The 24568-nt window shown below is 39.4% G+C and overlaps 1 protein-coding gene and 1 non-coding gene across 2 annotated transcripts in view; one reads left to right on the forward strand and one right to left on the reverse strand.

Moving 5' to 3' along the window:
* The window catches only part of LOC6653003 (paxillin-B), a 57560-nt gene extending 33742 nt beyond the window's left edge, over window positions 1-23818 (forward strand). Inside the window, 3 exon segments of the mRNA XM_023181390.2 lie at window positions 18688-19124; window positions 19200-19325; window positions 22527-23818. Coding sequence (XP_023037158.1) covers window positions 18688-19124; window positions 19200-19325; window positions 22527-23262 — 1299 coding nt within the window. The 3' untranslated portion in view covers window positions 23263-23818.
* On the reverse strand, window positions 17744-17815 carry Trnat-cgu. Its single transcript has one exon. It is a non-coding gene; the product is annotated as a tRNA-Thr (tRNA).
* Window positions 23819-24568: the final 750 nt, after the last annotated feature.

Raw genomic sequence — 24568 nt, forward strand, 5'->3', positions numbered from 1 at the left:
TTGATCACTCTACATACTACACGAGTCTACATACCAAATTTGGTGGCTCTAGCTCTTACAGTCTCCGAGATCTAGGTGTTCATACGGACAGACGGACAGACGGACGGACGGACGGACGGACAGACGGACATGGCTAGATCGACTCGGTTGTTGATCCTGATCAAGAATATATATACTTTGTGGGGTCGGAGATGCTTCCTTCTGCCTGTTACATACATTTTGGCGACTTTAATATACCATTTCACCCTATGGGTGTATGGTATAAAAACTCCAAAAGACCTTGCCGAAGTTTCTATACCCTTGCAAGTTTTTCTGTCACCCTTGCCCTAATTACAGGCGTCAACACGAAAACTTTTTATCTAAAATTTTGACTTTTCCTTAAGGAATGGCCCTCAAACTTATACTGGAGCCATTTATATTACAGATCGTTGTTATGGGGGCTGTATGATATATTGATCAGATCCGAGATTTCTATGGCAGGCATAGAAGCCCCTTTCCCTTTGCCAAAAGCCATAATATAAGAGACTGCACATGGTATACACTCTTAAATTCGAAATGTTAGTCATTGTCAATTGACATTTTGCCTAGGGTATCAAAATTAATAAAAATGGAATAGAAACGTCATTAGACTGGGCGCGCAAAAATGCACAAAATTAGAAAAGACCGTGATCTAGGGTAGACTTTGCGATACCCTTCATTCATTTAGATTTCTACGAGGTTCAGCTGTAACGTCATCTAGCGTTTATTAAATGGGTTATCCTTAAATTGGGTGACTAAAGATATATTTCATATTCTCTTAAGAACACAGGATATTTAAGTGCCAAAAAAACATAGAGAGAGAGAGAGAGCGAGAAAGAGAGAGAAGAGAAAGCAAGAGAGGCAAAGAGCAAGTTAATTAGTCAAGCCAAAACAACAACTTTGTTTTGAATTTTATTTATAATTTTCGTTTATTTATTTCGGTCAACACTTTGTGTTTATTTTGAGTTATTTTCGGATTTTCAAAAATTAATAAACTCGCGACAGAGGGGAAGAGATGAAACTTTCCACGTAGGTAGTAAATCGATCCTGGCAACTTGCCCAATACTATGAACCACTTTGCATTCAAAGTGTTGATGGATCGATCGCTGTCAAAGTTCTGTTTGACAAGAACCTTAACATATCCAAACAAACGCACACATACAGACACACAGTCAATAAAAGCTAATACGGTTGCATCGAAGGTCTGATACCCTTTTGCTATTTTACAGCATAAAAATGATCATTGTATTCTTGAATCCTTTTTAGACACTTTCTCGTTAGTGTTTCGAAGTTTGAATAGGTTTGAGATTATGTTTTTTATTATTTTAAGTAGAAAGAGATCGCTTTGTCAATCAACCGACCCACATCCCACATGAAACATTATACTTATGTAGTAATCCTTGTCTAAAAGTAACTTAAAACGTAATAAATATGCTAAATAAGTCCGGGCCCCCCATTTGGCCGAATGGAATAGCAAAATTGATATAAAAATCAAAGACTTTTCCACATAGCAAACATAGGCTATATCGCTTACTCCCACGAGAGTAAAGTAGGGGCACTTTGGTGCCGCCACCGGCCAATTCTCGCTCTTTTATCATTCTCTTATCGCTATTATTCTCGTAAAGGCCTATTCGTGGCCATTTTGTAAGATCTTTTTCTAGTTTTTTGTTGAAAATTACTTTCCATACTTACTAATTGATATTTTCTTTTTTTTCTTTCTAGGTAAGTTTCCAAATTCAATATTACTGGATTGTTGGTGGTTTGTGTAAGTTTTAACCGAAAAGAACAAAAGGGTAAAAAAAAGAAACAATTATGACAACAATTTTAGTTGCTGATTAGTCCAAAAATGCCACAAAATCACATTTGGTCTATTAGTTTCTTAAGCTTATTTTAGCATTCGTTTATTATGGCCAAAGTGTGCGTCTGTGCGTGTGTGTGATCGTAAACGAAAAGAAATCCCCTACAGAAATGATAAAATTACGAAAGGATAGGTCATGCTGAACTCTCTATACCCTTTACATAAAAGAACATATATCCGGTGTATACAGGGAAATGCAAAACGCATATACCCTAACTTTGGAAACGGCAACTTTGTGACTGCCAAAAGCAAATAAATATAAACCAAAACCAGACATCAGACATTTGCATTACTTAGTTTGTTTTTATTTTTTACTTGTATTTTGTTGTTAATTTTTGTTTATTTGTGCATATTTTAAGAAAACGCTAATTAAGCTGCAAATTATGGAACATTTTTTTTTGTCAGGGCGAGCTTAAGGAGGCTTAGCAAACTGACTAACAACAATTGCGCTCGCGCACAGTGGGACAAAGTCGGGCGAATTGTGTGCAAAGAAATATCTTTGTTTCGGGGAGGGGCGTCTCCCATTTTACTTATACACATACATATGTACATAATGTATGTATGTATATATATATGTGTATATATATGTATTTATAGAGTTTTCCGTATTTAGGGCGTTGTTTTTACGTTTCGTCTTTTTTTTATGATTTTATGAAGAGATTTTTTGTTGCTGTTGTTGTTGTTGTTGCTTGTTGGTGTTGCTGTTGTGATAAGGCGCTTCAGCTTCGTACTGATAATTTACATTTCAAATTAATTAAACATTGCGAGTGTGGACAGGGGGAAGTGTGGGAGGAGGAGGAGGAGGTGAAGCGGCCGCTTGGCAGGCCCATTAAATGCAACACTGACAAAATTAATTGCCACTTTTTCGCATTTGGCAGTGCAACAAACGAAAATGTCAAGAAGAACGACGACGACGACGACGAAAAGGAAAAATCAAATGAAAATTATGTGACTATCGCGTATGGGGCAAGTGCAGGCGGAGAAGGGTAATAGGGTGTGGCGGGTTGAGGAGGGAGGAGAGGGTTACTACTTGCTTGCATTGCAAATTAGCATTTTAGCCCGTCGACGGAAGTTTGATGGCAACAAAAAGTTGTAAAGGAAATAAGCAAGAAGAAAAAAAGAGATTGCAAAATGCCTCAAACAGATGCAACAGTTTATCATTCTATCTCTCTTTACATTTTCTTCTCTCTTTCACTCACTTACTAACACACAAAAAAGCAGATCAGAAAGTAAGAGAGAAGGCAAAGAGATCTGCGATTGTATGATAAGAGAATCGATATCGTTAGTTTCGATAATAAGTAATGCTTCTTTGCTGATCTCTGATCATAAGTATTTGGTATCGAATTATGCCATATGATGACGATGATGATGATGATGATTATGATGATGATGAGACCATTGAGCAAACGTAACTTGTCTAAAACACTCCCAAACATATGGCAAAAGAGTATAATCAAAATGTTATGTTCGTGACGTCGATGCGAATGACACATGAGAACACGGTGGTTCAGACGAGAGGGTTGTGGAAGGCAGCAGGGGGGTTGATGTAAATGTTCCCCACCCCCCAACGTTACTGACAAATTGTATGAACATAAATGGCTTAAAGGGGTACATTACAAAACAAGAAATTGTAGCAAATAGATCAGGCTAAGACTATGCAACTGAATTCATCCAACTTGGTAAGGTTAGAATGTTATTTCGGATTTTATTTTCAACTCAAAAAAAGAACAGGGTATTTTTACAAATCTAAGAGTTGGTATCAAATCAACCCCTTGGCTTAAGAGTTCTTATTTATTTTATTGGATTAAGGGATGAGTTGATTTTAGATGCAAATCTCATGTGCAACCCTTCCACAAATGTTGACAAATGTTGACGAGAACAACCAAAGAACTCGTAAGCAGAGAGAGCAATTAAATTAAACTTAACGATTGATTAACAGTTTAAACTATATGAACCAGTGGAAAATATGTCTGATAAGATATCCTGCAATACGCCCATGAATCTAAAGCCACAGTTCTACGATTTCTACACGGATATAGATATAGCTATGTATATATGTATACACACACACACACACACACACACACACACATACAAAGACATCATGATGATGATGATAATGTCATAAAATTAAATGTTGCTTTAATTAGAGTTTTTCCAGCCGCCTCACGCAATAAGAAAATTTTCTTACTCTTGTTGTTGTTGCTGTTGCTGTTGTTGCTGCGAGGCAAAAACCTATAAATATTATAATTATCAAAAAAGCAAATGAAAATGAAGAAAAAAAAATAAAAGAATGAAAAGAAAAACGGAAAAAAGAGACGAAGAAAGAAAAAAAACACCAAGTGCAGCCAACAAACGTCCGTCGAATCGTAATTGAGTTATGCTATGTGGAGAGAGGGGGAGAAAGGGGGCGAGGTGAGGGGAAAAAGGCATTTAATTGCTTGTACAAAATAATAACAACAACTACAAGAGCAACAACAACAGCAGCAGCAAGCAAAGCTTGGCAACATGAAGGAGGCAACAGCAGCAGCAATAGCAACATGTTGCCAACGGCTAAATTATCGGTTAGGCTTGAGTGAATGAGTAAGTGAGTGGCAGAGCGATCGAGGAGGGGACATGTTGGGAGTTTGTGGAAGGTAATGGGTATTTAGGGTACAACTAAAGCTGGTCCACAAACACCATAAATTTAATAAGCAATTAACCAAAGGATGGAAATAGAGGGATAGAAAGAGTCACAAAAAAACACAGAGACAGCGATAATAAGGGAGTGCTAGTAAGGAGGGGGGAAAGGGAAAGATATGGGGACAATGACAAGGCTACAAAAATGATGACTTGCGATTGGCCAGGCCAACAGCACAGCACCAACAGCAGAGCACAACAAACATAACAACAGCAACAACGACATCATTAAAAGTCCAAAAGCAAAACAATTATGGAACTCATTGAAGCCAATTATTAGTATAAACAGACAGTGGCAGGCAACAGCGGCAACATCAGCAGCTGCAGCAGCAGCAGCAGCAGCATCCCCAGCATCACAGAGAAGCAACAAGTGGGCAAAACAGAGGCAGTTTGGCAGTGTGCATAGCCGACTAGCGAATTACCCTGTAAATTTACTTCCGCCTGGAAATGATTTCAGAAACAGAAGCTACAGTTTGTCTGATCGGAACAGATATCGTGTCGATATCGATAGATATTGACTAAACGATAACAGGGGGAAAATTGGTTGATTAATTAAAGCCAATTATGCTCTTTCATCTTACATGAGGTTGAGGGGTATTAATAGAGAAGAAACCAAAAAAAAATCGCGCCTTTAGGCCATCTCCACCCTCCTCATTTTGTCCCTGCTTCTACTCCCATTTGCTACTGTTATTTGTGGTGCTACCTGAGAGCTGCTGACTGATTCTGTGTGGTACAGTAGCAAAGAAAAAAAAAAATAAAATAAAATCAACAACCGCAACAATAACAACAACAACACACACAGAAGACATGTGGCAAAAAGGGCAATACCAAACAACAACAACAACAAAAGCAAGAGCAACAAGGGGAGCAACAAACATTGTTAATGAAGCTGCCAAGGAATGCCAAAGACGAAAGACGAGAGAAACTTGCCACTGGGACTGTCACTGGGCACTGAGACTCTGACTCCGAACCCGATTCCGATTCGGGCTCCAACTTTGTGGCTGGGCGTTGTTGAGGCCGAGAGCTCCGCTGGCAAACTTCACACATAAATGGGAGCAACATGTTGCCAAGTCAGTCAGATCTTGGACCGATCGAGGGACACAGAGACAGAGAGATATAAGTACAGTGGAAAAGTGAAAGAGAGGGTTGTTCCAACAATTACTCAACAAGAAGTCAACTCAATAAGCTACTCTGCTATAAGTTGCAGTTGCAATTCTACCAATTTAAATAGATATCTATTGGTTATCGATTATCAATTATTCGCCCATATTAGTAAAACAATCGGCTTTGCTGGTAAGGGAAACTAATCAATAAATATTGACATCGATATCGATCGATGGCAAAAAATCGACTAATGGATTCAACTTAACTTAAGGAACCAAATTATTTTGATAGGTTTTAAATATTTAAACACGAAACACAATAGTTTGGTTTGCTTTAGTTAGGATTCAAATGTTATCGGTGGAAAATCGAACGATAAGTTTGTCTTTATCTATCCTCGATAGATATTTGTTGGGAGTCATAATGGTTGATAGTTAGCGATGATTTTTGTATTAAATCTCCGATTAGTAGCATGTTCCACCCCTGGCCCCGTAGTATACATGTGTCTACGTCTGTATGTGTATCTTCTTTGTGACAATAAAGTTTATAAAAGTGCACATTAAAGGCAAGTAAACGTTGATCTCGTCTCGGTTGGAGTTCTTTCAGAGAATATGCGACATATCATGGCCATGATGATGATGATGCTGCTTAATAATGTCATAAAAATTAGAACCGCGTATTAATTGGCAAACAGCAGTGCGCCCCAACAGTGAGCTCTGGCAACATGTGGGAGCTGAGCGGTTCGCAACATGTTGCCTAGTTTTTCTCTACTGTTGTTGCTGTATATGTTTTTTGCTTCGTTTCGTTTTTTTTTTTGTTTGTGTGTTGTTGTTGTTGTTGTGTGTGGCTGCAATTTTGCGCAAATAAAATAAATTGGCAGCCAATTAAGCCAGCAGCCTAGCAGCCAGCAGAGCGCTAGCAGCCACATATCAAGAACAACACAAAAAAGCATAAAGCAAGCAAATTAAATGGACAAAGATAGAAAAAACCGAAAGAGATAGTGTTACGGGGGTGAGGCATCACAGAGAGAAAGAGAGAGATAGAGAGACAGTGACAGAGAGAGGTGTGGTGAAGTGAGCAGTGTGAGGAATGGGGAGGGAGAGGGGAAGTGGGTAGATCGAATAGGCAGCTTAGGCAGCGGAAGCCAGCGAAAAATCAAATTTAATTAACAACTAATTAAAAATCATCATTATCAAAAGCAACAACAGAACTCTAATAGCTTGTTCGGCAACATGTTGCGGGCAACATTATTTCTATGTTCGCTCTGTCAATTACACGACAAAAGAGCGAAACCATTGAACATTGCGCACACACACACACACACACAAACACAGGCACACCAAAACCAATTTATGATCGTGCAAATTGTATTTTTATTGCCAATTATTTATTTATATTTCGTTTAAGCTTTTGTTGTTAGATCGTTGTTTTTCCATTTCATACTACACTTCATAGTTTGGTGAACATGATGACGATGATGATGATGATAGGTTGGCCAATGATTATATTGCCGAATATTTTATACCCTCATAATGGTCTCTATCCAAGTAAATAACTCTTGTCTGGAGGTGACTCCAAAACGAATTTCTCCAAGGAAACAAAAGACAAAAGAAATTCTTTCTTTAAGCTCAGGAGCGGATTTATTAAAGAATGCCATTCTGGGCCCTCTTCTGCGTGTTCAAGCAACAATAAAACGCTGTGCGGGATTAGGGAACGGATGTTTAAGAATGAATTCGAAAATTTGTCCATTCCATTTGGGGAAATCTGTCCCCAACTGCCCCTCACTATAAATCTAAAGGTTGCGTATTGATGGTAGGGCATAAATCAAGTCGTTAATGTCCCATAGTTTATTAGTATGCACAATACCAGCTCGCCCACGGCACAAACACACATATGTACATACATACATGCACATTCATACTTATATAGTTGTTGTTGTTGTTGTTGTTGTCATTTTAATTTCAAAAATGATATTAAATTAATTGTCATTTTGTTGTCGTCAATGTAGCCGTTTTGTTGATTGTTTAACGATTTTTTTTCCCTATGCGCCTGCCGCACACTCACACACACACACACACACATTCATAATCATTGCTTGCATCACACGGCGTCGCGCGATCAACGCGATTTGCGATGCGCGATTCGATTCGTTCGCTCGTTCGTTCATTTCATTCATTAATTATCGTTCAATCTATAGACTTAATTTGTATTCGAATGCAATTAAAAATAATGAAAAAAAAGATGAAGAAAAAAAAACAAGCTAACAACAACAGCAACAAGAAATACACAAATTAAATTGCTCAACAATTTTTGTTTAGAAATCGAGATTTGTTGTTAAATGGTAATGTCTAGGCGAGAACTGCTTCTGGCAAAAAAAAAACACACACACACTCACACACAGATAAAAGAAAAAAACATACAAACTTATTTTCTGTTTTTATGCTCAAATAAATATCAAAAATTCGATTAAACATCATGGCAAATAATTGCAAAAACATACAACAACAACAACTGTAGAGCAAAAAAAATAAAAATAAAAAAAAGAAAGTAAAAAAAAATAATAATTAAATTAATACAATTTGTGTGCATATGATAATTAAAAACAAAAACAAAAAAAATGAAAAAAATGTTTACAATGCGGTTCGAACTTTCAAATACCCTGTAAATTTGTAGCAGAAGCAGCATCTGGGCGTTAGGTAAACTAATGATGATCCCTGCAATAGAACGGTTTAACGGTTCATATGTAGAGTGTGACCAAAGCTTTGCCTTCTGTTGATGAGTGCCCATATACCCCATCAGTATATAGAGTACACAAATCCCGGCGTAAATACAGGCGATTGCACTTGAGTAATTTCATATAAAACATAACCAAGCAGAAGGGATATTAATAAACCGACGACACATACACTCACACACAAACACACACACAAACACACACACACACACACACACGCATGCACATACAAGCACAGAAGTAAATCAGTGTCCAATGTGTAAATAATTTCCATTTGAATGAGCAATTGTGCATGGACACAGGGATACTACGGATGCATTCAGTATGCCTGCCCCATAACTGCGCTTTTCGTTCGCAGACATCTCCTTTCGCCGTTTACCGTTCGCCGTTCACCGTTCGTCGTCGTCGACATCGACGTCACTTACCGTTCTCCCTTGGCCCTCTCTCTTTCTCTCTTGCGCCCACTCGTACCGCCGCCATTCGTTGTCCCTGGAAAAATCACATGAAATTTTATTAAAATGAAGTAAATATGGTGTAAACGTGCTGATAAAACCGTTTTTCGTTCGTTTCGTGTGCAGCAATGTAGAAACACGAATACGCAGGAGGAGGAGGAATATGCCCACACTTACATAAATACATATGTACATACATGTACATAAAAAGCATATTTGTATTTGTAATATAAAGTTACCCTAAATATGTGTAAAATAAACTATTCATAAAAAGGATCACATTGAATATAATCCCAAGAAAGCGGTATACTTTGTTATTAATTATTTCTAGTTAATGTCGATTTATCAAATAGCATTTGCCTCTGTTTAAATAGAAAATCGATAACAATTACATACATAATTTGATAAATATAGATATTGTTCTGTTATGTAGACCCTAAGGTTTTACCACCGATAATAATCAACTTGAAGGTTAGCCAGAAAGAAAAAACCCGCATTCCCCTTACCACTCAAAAAATTATGTGATATTTTAAAGATATGCGTCACAGAACTTCAATGGTTTTGCGGTACTATTGCGTCACAAAAGGGGCGCCCACTTAGAGATAAATCGATTTCAATTACGATCATACTAACCAATAATTTCGTTTCGCATGATGATAAGAAAAACGTTTTGTGTCTAGAGTGGGGGGTTTCCATTACAATTGCAGAGTATCTAAACATGTGATCTGATTTAGCTTCAAGATCCGTCTTAAAGAATCTTATAGTCAGTTCTGTTATCTGTCTGGTTTTTACATGCGGGTGGAGGATAGTGGTTACAGAAGTCGTTGCTGATACTGCTGCTGTTATGCTGCGTGTGTGTGTGTGTATGTAAGGCGGCACATCATAAAATCGCTTATGTAAATATGTAGCTCTCTTCATATCCTCTCTGTGTGTGCGCATTGTTGTGGTTCTCTCTGTGGCGTTCCGACAAGAGCAGAGGAGCATTGGGCTCTTCCTTTCATTGTTGTTGTCTCTCTGTTATTAATGACGTTGCAAAAATGCTGAGAGATGATGATGATGCCTGCTGCTGCTGCTTCTGCTGTCCAGTTAACCGTTATTTAATGTGTCTGTAATTTTCGATTTCGACTCCGTAAATGTAATTAACTGTAATACCATCATCTTTCTCTCTCTCATTCACTGTATCTGCTTGGATGTGTGTCTGTGGTCAAGTGGATCAGTTGGTTGGCTTCCTACCCACCCCTACCCCAACCCCCCTCGCCTCATCCGTCTCTTCAAATACAAATAAATGTTGTGTAGGCATTCTTCCTTTATCAAAATTAAATCATCAATTATTATCGTAAAATTATAAGTCCAAGTGCTAATCAAATAATACAACAATTGGCACATATTCAACAACAACAAAACAACAACAAGTATCAAAAGAACTTGCCTATATTTGTTATAATTGTTAATTAATTAAAAAGAAAAAGTTGCCATAATTTATATATACAGTGAAACCTTGATGTAACGAATGTCAGAATTGAATGTGTCCTTTGTCCAGATTTAGGGAGGGGCAGCAAATTGTTTCTAACAAGCCTCTCAGCCCCTCAGATCCCTCCACCGCTTCTCTTAATTTATGTTCTAGCATTTAGTTCAATGAACTAGTTTGGACAATGCCGATTGATAACATTCCCAACTCTAAGGATGCTGATGACCTTATTCGTGGGGCTGTTTTCCTCTTTTTGTGTTTCAATGATTAACCATGGACAAAGCGTACATTTGTATGTAGATGTAATTAACTTGGTTAACTCGCGCTTATTTTGCGCTAATTAATGTGTTTTCCACAAAAATTAGCAATTAGCGCAAATAGAAATTGCAATCGGATCGGAATTGAATAGCAACGAAAAACTAGTTTTTGCATCGCCGGACGGACGCACAATTAATTAAGTTGACGTTGCGCGTTGATCGAGAAAGATGCACAGAGAGTCTCTCGAACTCGAACTCAAACTCGGACTCGGACTCGTTTGTCGACTCGAGCAATTGTCAATTGCTGCAATGGTCGGACTTAGAATCAATGTAATTAGCGGCAGGAGAAGCAGGTGCTCCACCACTCCATCCACAGGCATTTCCTTTTGGTATCATTTATGATTAGGTGGCATGTCGGCAGTTAAAATGGACTCGAGAGTCGGAATCGCAGTTGGGAGTTAGAGTTGGAGTCAGCATCGTTTAATTACACCAACTTGCATCCGTTACCCAACTTGGCCAAGTAAATTGAACGTAATTGCCAGGCCACTTGAGTTACAGAGAGCTAATGGAGAGACAAGCGAAACAGGGAGACAGAGCGACAGTTACACGGAGGCAGGAACGGCTACAGAGACCGGGAGTGAGGAAAATGAGTCAGAGTGAGAGGCTAAAAAGAGTGTTAAAGCCTAATTGAAACTGTCAGTTAGGGTCTCTAACTGGCCTGGGGACCCCAAGCCTCTCGGCTTGATTCCATTGAAGAATTTAGGAATTGTATTCGAAAACAAATTCGATTGCTCGATAGTTTTATCGACAATCCATAGTATGAAATGTCGGTATATCAAACGACGTAAAGGAGAGGTGAACAGTTTTTCGAGTTTCGAACTCTAAAAGTAAAAGAACATTTATTTTATTACTAGTAAACTCCACAAATTTTGAATGATGAGTTAAGGTTGATATATAAATATCGATAACTATAATGTATTCTTGGCATATGGTTGCTTTCACCTAATTAAATTGCATTTGGTCATGACCGTGACATAAAGAAAAGAAGCTGTCCGGGCATTAGGCTTCAATTAAGAAGCCATTTAAAGCCAAAGTCAGAGCCAGAGTCAAACAAAGAAACGACAAGTTAGTGTCTCATGATCGTGATGATGATGATGATGATCATCATCATGATCGGGGTGTGGGATATTAGCGCAGTGGGCTTTGCACTTGATATATGTATAGTATGTACGTGCGTATTTACTGTCCCAATCCCCCGCTCTCCACCACCTCTCCGGCCATCTCGTTGCTCTCTGTATCTTTAAGTTTGTCTGCAACAACTCCATAAAAGCGCAATTTGTCGTAATTGTTTAAGCAGAAAGCAGAAAAGAAAAGAAAATAACAAAAGCATAAAACAACTTAATAAAAATTCCTCTAACATGTCTCAACAATGTTTCTTGTAAAAACTGTTTCATCAGATGGGGGATGGGTGGTGGAGGGGCAATGGCAGGGAAGATGATGAACGCAATGTGTCGTTGACGGGGCGTGGCATAAATCTCACTTAACGAACAGCAACAACAATAGTAAGAAAGAAACGAAAATAAATCTATACAAATAGATTAACAAATAACAACAATAAACTACAACAACAAAATACTCCTCCATATGTTGCCACAATAATAAACACGATATCAACAACGACAACAACAACACCAACACCAACACATACATAAATCAAATAAGAGCCCATGCGGGTGAAACGAGGGTCTGGGAGGGTTGTGGGGGCAGAGTCATCAGGAGGAGGCTGGCTGCATGTGGCAGCATTTGCCACTTACTTTTATTTTTTCGCTCTCGTTAGTTTTTTGTGTGTTCTCTTGAACAGCAAACAATAAACTTTGAAAATACTTTGGTCATTTCAGTGGCGGATCCAGCTTATAATCGGGGAGAAAATTTCGAATTTTGGGCCTGAAAATGTTTTTTGGATATCGAAATGTCAACAGTTTCAGCGTTCCCCCCTGAGGAGAATCCGCTACTGAGCAATGTGGCATGTTGTTGACGATGGGGCTAGGTTAGACATGGGATTGGGCTTAGGGGTTGGCACTCGGCTTTCAGAAGTGGGTGCAAATACCACAAATAACAAATAAAACCAAAAAATGTAGAAACAAAAAACTAAGAGACAGTTGAAGTACACTGAAAACAAAAGTTTTGTCACCTTATCAAATAACAGGAACCATTTGCAGTCTTGGACATAAAACCAAGTCGATCTTGCCCGAATTCCCGTCTATATAGAACGTCAAGTGTAAGACGATAGGAGCTCTAAGATAACGTACTAACTATTCTATAGCAAGGGTGATTATCGAGGCTTTATAATTAATCGAAATTATCGATATTTTTAAAGTGAATTTTTTTTTAAGAGACGAATACTTACATAAATTAGAAAGTTCCAACGTGGGAGATGTTGAGATTGGAAACTCTGAGGTATATCTTACCCCCTCCACACCTCTCTTCCACAAAATAAAACATAATATTGAAGTCAACATTTCTAACAGTTTCATATCTATTACGTCTAAATAAAAGTCATATTGTTCGGGCTTCCATATCTTTTAAATTTTTCAGTAATTTAGGATTTTGTTGAACTCTTAACAGAACTGAAATCGATACACATACATACATAGTTCTCAATAATAAAATGTTAGATGGAATTTCTTTGTGCGACTCGTTGTTGTACCTACCTCGGGATTTCTGACTGTGCCACACAAGGGTGCAGAAGCACGTGTGGTGGGGCATCTGTGGAAAGTGGAATGGGGGACTGGGCGTGGGCGTGGGGAGACTTCAATTGCTGTCAATAGCCATGGGGCCAAGTGTCAAATAAGATTTCTATGTTCTGCATTTGATTTTGATTGGTATTTATGGCACTTGAAGTACAACAATTCCACAGACCAACACACACACACATACACGCGCACAGCACGTTGCCAGCCCCCCCCCCCCCACATACACCTGTCGACCTTTAACCCCCACCCCACTCTCGTATCGCCATCGTCTTTGGAATTATTATAACAATAGTTAACATAACAAAATATATGTACGTATATAGGAACAAAAAAGATTGTTTTTAATTGTTTCGGAGCTCCTTCTGGGCACTTAAAAACTCGTTTTGTATAAAGTCGAAAAAGTTAAAAAAAATAAAACAAAAACAAATATATATACACAAAACAGAGAAAAAGTTGGAAAAATTGTTGTATAAAATAGCATAAAACATGGACCCAAAAACCGTTACGTGACGCTGTTCGCTATTGCATGGGGCAAATACAGGAGGGAGGGGAGTCCTCGGTCTCGGTCCTGGAGGTAGTTGGAGATGGAGCAAAGTTACTAGGATTCCATGTTTCGTGTCTGGCTTTTGGTGACCATTTTTTTTTTTTTCATTTTCTCTTGTTGTGTTGTGTTGTATATATTTTTTTTTATTGTTGTCGTCTTCGTTTGCATTTTTATGGCATAAAAATTAAAAATGAATTTTGATTGTTTTCTTAATTTTCGTTGTTGTTGTTTTTGTGCATTGTTTTAGTTTTCATGTCGCCCACTTGAGTTTTTTCTGCTGTGTTTTTCTCTTTGTTTTTATGTTTTTTCATAAGTTTTGTTGTTGTTGGTTTTCTTTGCTTTAATTTGAAAGAAGCCTTGCATGGTCAAAGGACATTGAGTCCTTGCTAGTCGCAGTAGGTTATTAGCGTTTTTCCATTTCCTAAACATTTCTCATAGGTTCGTTTGTTCTTTTCAACATACAACAAAGATTGTGGAATGTCAGTACAATTTATTAATAATCATTTGATCAACATAAGTTCATTTTATCAATATACAATCAATTGTTATCGGCATAAAATCGTCATTTGCTTCATAGAGGGGTCATCCACCATAGAAGCCTATAATATTATTCTTTTCACCTTTTCTCTAACTATCTTGTTTGCCTTTTGTCTGTCGATTAAGGATCTTGAATTATTGAGTAATCGATTGACCGATTAAACGATAGTCAAGATCACTTGTTATCACATTCAACTATATGTAATGATAAGTAGTTTAATAATCTTTCTATGAATTAGCATGTATGTACATATGTCAAGAATTAGGCATAGATCCGATAAATCTAAAGATAATTTGAACAAAATCGCTTCATATGTATAGACTGCTGTCTTTGCATGTGTATGTGTTTCCGTGTGTGTGTGCTTATTATAGGGGTATGAGATTGTGAGGTTACCACTTCCTTACTTGCATGTCATGGTCGTCATGTGGAGCGCATTTAATGACACTAATTAGTGTCCATTGCCGTTGGTAGACTGGGCTGGGTAAGGCCTGGCCTGGCCTGGTCCTGCTCGAACTCATGTGACAAATGCAGCGCTTTATATCAACATACGCAATGTTGCAACCAACCCCCAAATTGTGACATAAACCCTCTGTAACACCCACCCACACACACACACACGCACACCAATTTGCCACGTATCAGAAGGTGAGTGAGTGAGAGAGAGAGAGAGAGATGGTAGTAAAAATCACAGAAATTCTGCGAAAATCCCATAACAACAGCTGCTGCTTCTGCTGCTGTTGTTGCAATCGTGAAGCGTACCCAACCCTTAATTGGTAATTAATTTATTTTGCATAATTTTTCGCGTCCCACTCTTCACCTCCCTCCCTTTATCACACAGCCTGTGTAGCATTGCACATTATGTTGCTGACAGGCCAACTGCTGGGATGGGGTTCGATGTGTGGGGTCGGGGACGGGGCGGGGGGGTGGGGAGGGTATTTTTCCGGGAGTTTCGGAAGTTTTGTTTATTTGGTTTTTGCGAAGCCCAAAAAAAAGGTGTCAAAAAGTGCGAATTAAGTGCGAATAAACGTGCTGAGCGTGCAATGCGTCGATTGACCACGCCCCCAGCTCCAGCTCCAGTTCCCCCGCCAGCTGTCGTGCAACTCCTCCCACATTAACGCCACCTGAAACCTGTCGCTGGGGCAAATGCGTGAATTTGCATTGCGTCACGTAAAATAAATGTAAATTTAATTTCATTTTTCTTTTTGCCCAAGCGACAAAATTATGAGGCAGAATTATTGAAAAACTGCAATCGAAATCGAAAGAGGGCCAACACTTGGCATTCTGATCAGTTCTGCGATCTATGGATCTACATATTGGCCAGTTCAGGATGTACTTATTGTTAGTATCATGGTCAGTGGGAATACTTTGCATAAGCTAGGAGTGTTTAAAGTTTGACCAACTTGTTTAAGAGCGCATAAGATGACAACATGAGGAAAGATTGAAATTTCGATTATATCAATTGGCCCAAAACATATAAATTTGAACAAAGCGTTTTTGGATCCGAAATATTTATTACCACTTGACTTGGACTCCTCCCATTCCGTCGCAAAGAGGCTATACTTCCTGTCTGCCTCTTTGACACTATTATTTCTATATATTTTTGTGGGTGTAGATAGGAAAGGCAACACGCGCACCAGTCGGAGTATTTCCGATCCACAGTCCGCCTCCCCAACCCTCCTCACTGGAAACTAATTGGACGACCAACGAGACGCGCGCTCATTAAAGCCAATCAATATTCAAATTTCACGTGCCCAACGACTCGACTCGACTTTGGAGTCGCCTCCTATTTCACGGAGCTGATGGCGTTTTCACAGTTTAGTTTGCTAAGCTAGCAACCTACAATTCTCCAGCAATCTGCAGCCCTCTCCATACCCTCTGCCCACCATCCTCCATCCTCCGTCCTCCATCCACTTGAAAATATATAATGCTGCCCCGTTTCGACGTTCCGGACGGAACGAAAGTCTATAATTATGCATATGCATGTGGTGGACGTGAACGTGGACTTTTGGACGACTCAGTGGCAAGTTTTGTCGCAACTTAAACCCTTTTTAACCCCAATTGGTAGAAAGTAACGGAGGGAAATTACAGGCTTACACGCAAGTTAACGGAAGTTACTTGGGTTGTTGCCTCCGACCTCAGACCTTTAGTCTGAGTGAGAGAGAGAGGGCCTCTATTTCTGAGTTGGGAAATTAAGTTGATTTTGCGGTCAGTTATGCTTATGGTTTATTTATTTGGTTTACGAGTGCAATTTTTGTGTCATTCTCTATGAAGGAATTACATGTTACACTGAGAGAAATTACATTCATTATCAAATATGTAACGTCATGTCATTGGAGTTCATTTCGTTGACCATTTTACCTTTTTGTCAACTAAACTAATTGCACATCAATCACAAAATTGAAGAGAAATATCAAAAATAATCAATCAAGTTGAATTTCAAATTGAAAAAGCATTTTGCGTGTCGAAATTGTAATGCATAAATTAATTGAGCAAACTTTTCGGATAGAAAAAATGTTGATACACATACATATGTATATAGATGGATATAGATAGGTAGAAACATACATAGATATACTGCAATGAAAATCTAATATATGGTGAACTCTAAACTTTGTTTTGATGCCAAATGCCGATGGCAATGGCGAGCTTAGCAATGGTGGGGCTTGATCGTTCAAAAAGGTCGAATGAAAAAATTTACATAAATTGATTTGATTCAATTTTTGCATGAGAACTTTTGCATCCTAATTAAAGTCATTTTGCATACGGCCAGTCAGTCAGTCAGTTAGCCAGGGCCAGGGTCCATGGCATGGAGGGAATGCCGTCATGGGCAGAGGTGTGGGGAAAGGGGAGACGGAAACCAGAAAGCTTTCCCCATTTTGGGGTCACAGTTGGTGCTACATGGCCGCTTGGCGGACCAGACAATGCACACAACACATTGCATATTTTTAGAGAAAATCCTCCAACCCCCCCCCCCGTTCCCCATTCGTACCCGCCACCATTCTACCCGAAACACCCCGCCGCCGTACCCCACCAGCGCCTGCAAGTGACCGACCATTTGTGAAATTTGCAACTATTTAGCAGAGTCACAAAAGAAAAGAGAGGGGGGTGGGGGGGGGGGGGGTGGGGGGTAGAAGGGACGGGGGTGCTTTGGTCAATGCCAATTTGTCATAAATCTCGTTATTTTGAAAACGTTCTCTCCTCTCTTTGTTTGTTTGCATTGATTTGTGTGTTATCGGGACGACTGCAGTCAGCAAAATATATTTCAAGAGACAATTAAAAAGGGGGATCTTTAAAAACCCAAAACAAAAAACAATATTGCCACGAGGAAAAAAGGATTCTCCTGCCTTCTGTGAGGTTTGAACTCACGACCCCTGGTTTACGAGACCAGTGCTCTACCACTGAGCTAAAAAGGCGGATAGACAGCCCGACAGTCACAAAGTAGGTCATTCTAAAGGGGAGAGAGAGGTAGGAGATGTAATATCGGTCCAGAACTCTTTCTCATTTTATCACTACTTCAGTTAGTTAGTTTAAAGATATCAAGTCTTTTGTTTGCCGGCTCGAAATCGATAGATAAAGCACAATATTTCATTCTTTTTTCGATTACTCCACCATATATATTTCGATCTCGGTTATGTCCAAAGTGGAGTTTTAAAGAACTGTTTGGAAGAACGTCTCAAATCAAGAACAAAAATATAATTGATAAATTTCAAGTTTTAATTCAATAAATATAACAACCTGCATAGAAGATTAAGTGTTTCAAAATGTTTTTCCATTTGGTGTCAGTTGCACTAAAAAGCAGTGGCATACTTTTCGGCTGTCATAGGATATGCATTATTTACACTCTTGATACATATGTTATCTACGTCAAAGTGTTAAAAACTGCCCAGCTGTTAAGTGCCGTTAGATTTTTGGCATGTGCTGAACGTTGAAAGTTGTCATTTACTAACACTACACAACGAACTGAAGTTTGCAGTTGCTGGTCGAATAATTTTAAATTTATATTTTTGTGTGTTGAGAATTAAGAAAAGAGAAAAATGTCGTTTTACGTGAATTGCGCTTTTAGCTCAATAACTGCCTACGAAGGGGATGATGATGAGGCCATTGATTTCTATAATATAGATAAATTCATAGTGCCCAATGTAAGATTCATCGAGAAGTTGGTCAAAAGCTTCATCCCCCCTCCTGCTTCTGTTCCTGCACCTGTCCTACTTGCACGACTTTGACAGTAGACGAAGACTAATTTTTGGCATTTCGTGTTTTTTTTCTTGGTTTTTTCTTCTTCTAGATGATGACTATGGATATTACCAAAACGGAACCCGGTCTGGTCGGGCTCTCCACAAATCAGCAGCAGCAACAACAACAACAACAGAATTCCACTATGAATGCCGGCAACAACAGCAACAACAATGGACAGAATAATGTTGTTAGTAATGGCAACAACAATAATAACAACAACAATGTCCAAAGCATTTCGGTTGCTGCTGTTAACAACAATAATAACAACAACACTAACAACAATAACAATAACAACAACAACAATGGAAGCCAACTATGCGCCGGCTGCGGCAAACACATACAGGATCGCTATCTCCTTCGCGCCCTCGACATGCTGTGGCACGAGGACTGCCTCAAATGTGGCTGCTGTGATTGCCGTTTGGGTGAAGTTGGCTCCACCCTCTATACGAAGGGAAATCTAATGCTATGCAAGCGTGACTATTTGAGGTACGTACTGAACGAGGAGGCGTCCGAAATGTCATCTCATCTCATCCCATCTCATCTCTCTTATCCATTCCACAGATTATTCGGCAATACGGGATATTGTGCCGCTTGCAGCAAAGTGATACCGGCCTTCGAGATGGTTATGCGGGCCAGAACCAATGTCTATCATCTGGAATGCTTTGCATGCCAACAATGCAATCATAGGTAAGTCACACACAAGATCGGATCAGATCAGATTCAAATTCAGATCAATCCTCCTCATGCAGTCCTTCAACAATTGAAACTTTTCGAATCAGAAATCTATTTTCCCATTCATGTTAATGGGGGGCAATTTAATGCCAATGCCAACAGCTCCGAACCCTTTCCCCCCCCCCATATGCTTGCAAAATTTGTTTTCTTTTACGTTCACTTTTATGATTATTATTCAGCAAATTGGTATCATTTACATGGACCAAATATCCTCCCTTTAGTGCCATAGATTTTCTATTCAAACCGCATAAATTGTGCCGAGAAAAGAACGCAGAATCCGCTAAATTGCCTGGCTCAATGGGTTGGTTGGCTTGCCACCAACTCGAAGACAGAAAAAAGAAACCCGCCCAATATATTTATTGCATTTGGCCAATTCTGGAAATGTCACTCTGGAGAGTTTTAAAGTTGTTCATCTTATCTGACCAGTGAAACGAAAGGAAACAAAGCAAAACCGAAGCAACCAAAATAATATTCGTTATTCGTTCCGTTCTGTTCCGTTCAGTTCAGTTCTCTGTAGTCGAGAAAGGGTTTCCTGAATTAATAATGAGGGCGCGTGTGCACATATGCCAGGATCTCACTCTTATTGTCCTTTCTGGTAAACATTAAATATTTAAAATGCCGCCACACGGCATTGGCATCGGCATTGGCATTGGCATTTGTATTGGTATTGGTATTGGGATCGGATGGAAAAAATATTGAAATAAATGTTAAAACATAATTGCCATATTGGGGGTATGGTGGGCCGCCCACCCACCTCTATAGGCTTTTGTTTTCTCCCTCGTTTTCATCGGGGGCTTCGCTCCCTCTCTCCCTCTCTCTCCCTTGTGCAAAAACAAAAACTTTGGAATGCCCAAAAAATGTAAGGACTTTAAAAATGCAACAGAGAGAAGAAAGGATGGCTTTTTATTCGGTTTTATTGGCTAACCATATGGGATTCTATTCTGGAATGCATACATATGTTATGTGTGCATATAAATGTATCTGAAACCGACCGACTATTGTGTGTTTTCATCTATTGATGATGGAGTTTCCATCATCAGATTTTCCGGTTTTCCTTGGTCAAACATTTGGCCTAAAGCATATGCATTGAATGCTGCATGACGTCCACTTGATTCGATTTAATAAATTTCCAAATTTGAGCGATTCCATAGAACAGGAGTTCCCTTCTATCTTCAGGTCTTCAGCCAACCTAAAGGTCTTATCTTTTGGTTGGTCCACAAGATCGCCGCCTTTTCAAGAGCATCCTGGGTCTGTGACTCCATTGATTTAAGATGTTCTTTTATGATTGACACCAAGTTTTCGGGTTTCAGCTGATTAAATTTGTTGGACCTATTGTTTAAGAGCATTCATTCTTCCAAAAAAAAAATAAGGAAAAAACAATAAAAACGGTTTTCAATTTCTCATTTCATATTCCATCTTCTCTGGCTGCTGACTGTCGTTGGTTGTGCAGCCACAGCTAATAAATTTTTTACGTAAATTAATTCAATTGCCGAAAAAAGTCATTGAGGCGTATTCGGCCAACAACGACTGGCTAGCGGCCATCAAAAAACCAAAACCAAAAAAAAAAAGAAGCAACCAGAAAATCGACGAGACAGAGCGAGATGGAGGGAGGGAGAAGGAGAGGAAGTGACTTTTCCAGTTGCATTGGAGTTGTGAAGTTTGTGCATAATTTCCTGTCGTCAACATGGTGAACTGAACAACAGCAACAACCGAAAAGCCAAGGCGACATTTTTTACCATTTGTTTTTGTATATTTTTTAACAATTTTTGTATTTCCTGTTGACAATTTTTGTTGTGGGTTGCAAGTGAGTGGTTGGTCCTGTGCGGGTAGCAGAGGGAGAGCGGGAGAGAGAGAGTCAAGATTCGTTCTTCTGCTGCCCGGATGTGCGAATCCAGCATCAACTTGTTTGTCCTGTGTCCATGTCACAGGTGCGTTCAATGCCAGGCAAAAGAAAGTTTTTTTTCTTTCCATTTTGGCTTTTTTGTGTATGTGTATGTGGTGTGTGTGTTTTGCTTGTTTTACTTTGTGTTTGTTGACTCTGCCATATATATTTTTTGTTGCCAGTAGATAAACAAAGCGTTTTTCCTTTTGCTTCGTTTTGTATTTGCTGATATACGCCCACATATTCGGTTCGTCAATCGATTGCAACACACAAGAAGCACCAGCAGCAACATCAGCTCCAGCAGCAGCAACATCAGCAGCAGCAGCAGTCGTTGCAAAAAGTAGCAAACGACATAAAAAAAACGTTGACGTAAATCAAAAGCCAAAATTCCATATCCGCTGTAAGTCTGCTGTAAGCTGATTTATACCCTTCTCACTTGCTTTCTCTGCTCCTACCACAATCCCCTCCGATTCTCGATTCTCTTTTTCTATGTTTATATACCCACATGGTGGATACTTGTCAAACTTGTTGTCAATGTGGCGTTCTGTTCTTATGGGTTGGGGGCGACTCCGAAAGAGTTTTAAAGTTTTGGTGACCCCGACGTCTAATAGCTGATTTGTTGTCATTGTATTTTCTAGCTTGCACTTGCCAAGTATGGATTGTGTATATGTATGTATGTATGTTTTACTTACTTACTACTGTGGTGACCCCGACGTTTAGAGGTGTTTTCACCTATGCAGGTGCCAACAGTAACATTTTTACAAAGGGAACTTTATTCACAACTGGCTGGCTAGATGGAGAGTTACTGTTCGTCCCTGATTGAATGGGGGAGCCTCTCTACCAAAGCTTCCCGTTGACATTTTCAAATGCTTATCTGACTTCCTCTGTTCTGTGCCGTGGTCCTTCTTCTCCTGTCTGTCATTGCCTTTGTTTCAAATATCGCAGGAACTGAGCATTGAGTAGTCGTTCCTCGACAGTTCACATTTTGCTATTTGCATACCATTTTTCCCCCATTGTAAGGGATTTTTTTTGTTGCTTTTTAACCGCTGTCAATTGTCATCTTTTGTCTATGATTTGCTTGGGTGTGCTTAAGCATGTGGAAAAATCGTTTCCAGGTCCTGTTTGGGAAACAAAAATGTGGAAATGGAGATGCTGTTACACTTATTTCTGCACAACAAGCTTGTGGGTGGGGGGCACCCACCCATGTGGTGGGTGGGTGAACACTAAATTTGTTGGAGACATGTTAATTAAGTTTCTTTCCTCTTCATTTGCAGATTCTGCGTTGGCGATCGTTTCTACTTGTGTGAAAACAAAATCCTCTGCGAATATGATTACGAAGAGCGTCTGGTGTTCGCCTCCATGGCTAATCACCCAATGCTGAAGCGCCATGTGTCCTCGCTGGGCCAGGGCTCACCCACTGGCGGGGGCGGAGGAGCCGGTGGAGCGGCGCCCGGCGTTGGCGGCGGTCTTTTGGGCGGCGGCGTCAATGGCAATGGCAATATGAATGGCCCCCGCACACCGGGCGATCACAACAATAACAACAATGGGCCACAAACACCGACTGGCGGAGGCGGAGGAAGTGGTGGGTCACCATTCGCTGCCGCGGCGGTGGCTGCTGCAACCGCTGCCCATATGAAGAATCAACTGGGTGCGTCCAGCTAAAATAAAGCCCTTATCATGAGCGGCAATGCTAATGGTGTTGGTAGTGGTAGCGGCGGCGGCGGCGGCGGCGTGGGTGGCGTTAATGTTGCCGGGGGAGGGGTGGCTAATCTTGGCCAGCAGTTCTATGGGGCAACTGGCTTTGGCATCCATCACCAGCAACATCAACAGCACCAACAACAGCACCCGCATACGCATCCGCAGCAGCACCACCATCAGCAACAGCAGCATCAGCAGCAGCTCATGGGCTTGGGCTTGGGTATGGGCGGTGGAGGAGGACCCGGAGGAGGCGTTGGCAGCATGGGCAACAGCTGCAAGCGCTACCAAAGAAAATTCTACAATCGCAACTGAGTAACGAAAAATAATCGCCAAGTTCGTTCGTTAATGATCGATCGAAAAAAAGAAAACAAAAAACACGCAAACCTTTGTTCACTTTGACTGAGTTAAAGTTTTGATACTTTATTCTTATTTTTTTTATTATTATTTTTTTCGTCGTAATTTAGTTTAGTTTAAACTAATTAAATGTTTGCTGAAGTTGTGCTCGGGGATTGTTCCAAAACCGATATCGTTATTATTATTATACAAAAAAAAACACACACAAATTTCAAAATCCTCTAATCGTGAAAATATTGCAGAAATATCGACGATATTTCCTGTGGATGTCTCTCAAGCAACAGCCAATTGTAGCGAATATATATATAGATCGATCATCGACATCGGCATTTAACCAGTATATATGTATACCCTTATCGATATGTCGATATCTGCGATATATCAGCAATCCGATTCGGGGAACATATATAATGCCTAAGCGACAATATTTAACAATGATTTTTACTTTTACTACTCACTTTAAGACCTGTAAATATTTTTCCTGTTGACCATACATAAATACAGCTAACTATAATTTTGTTCTTATTGTTTTTCCGTGCTCGTTTTCGATTAAAGTTCTATAAACCCGTTTCGAAAATTGTCAAGATGTTCAGCAGATTCTATAAGATTCTAGATCCAGCAGCTGCCTCTAAAGAGATAGTCAGATAGCCTTTAGGGACTGGCAAGATGAGGTTCCTGTATCTATATGAGGATTCGTTCATCCTTCGATAGAAACCATTTTCAATTTGCCTGAATGTTTTCCCGTCAAAAGAAAAGAGAAATGCGAATCTAGAATATGTATTAGCTAATAGAATTTGCTTCAGTTTTTTGATTGCAATATTTGATCTCGATTCAACTGTCCCGGACAAATACCCGTTAGACTTTAATTAAATTGCATCAATTAAAAAACACAAGCGGGTATATAGAATACTTAAAAGGCGAGCCTATACCTTTTTTTTTGTTTCTTTTGTGTTTTGTTAAAACATATGTTTAATTTGTTCTTTTATTTCCACGCTCGAAGCGTGTCTGCGGTGCCAAAACAAATTAAAAGCAGTGCCAAAAAACGAGAAATAAAAAATTATTCGAATGGAACAAGAAATATTTTGGAAAACGCGGCATTCAATAAAACTGAAAACAAAGGCATAAAAAATGTATAACTTAAAATCATTTTAAAAACATCCCCACCGACATTTCATTTTGCAATTGAAGGAAAATTGGCATACCATTTTCTATTTTATGTGTAAATATATAAAAAAAAAGGATAAGAGAAAAAAATTAAGAATGA

The sequence above is a fragment of the Drosophila willistoni genome (assembly GCF_018902025.1).
Source record: "Drosophila willistoni isolate 14030-0811.24 chromosome XL unlocalized genomic scaffold, UCI_dwil_1.1 Seg142, whole genome shotgun sequence".
Taxonomy (NCBI): domain Eukaryota; kingdom Metazoa; phylum Arthropoda; class Insecta; order Diptera; family Drosophilidae; genus Drosophila; species Drosophila willistoni.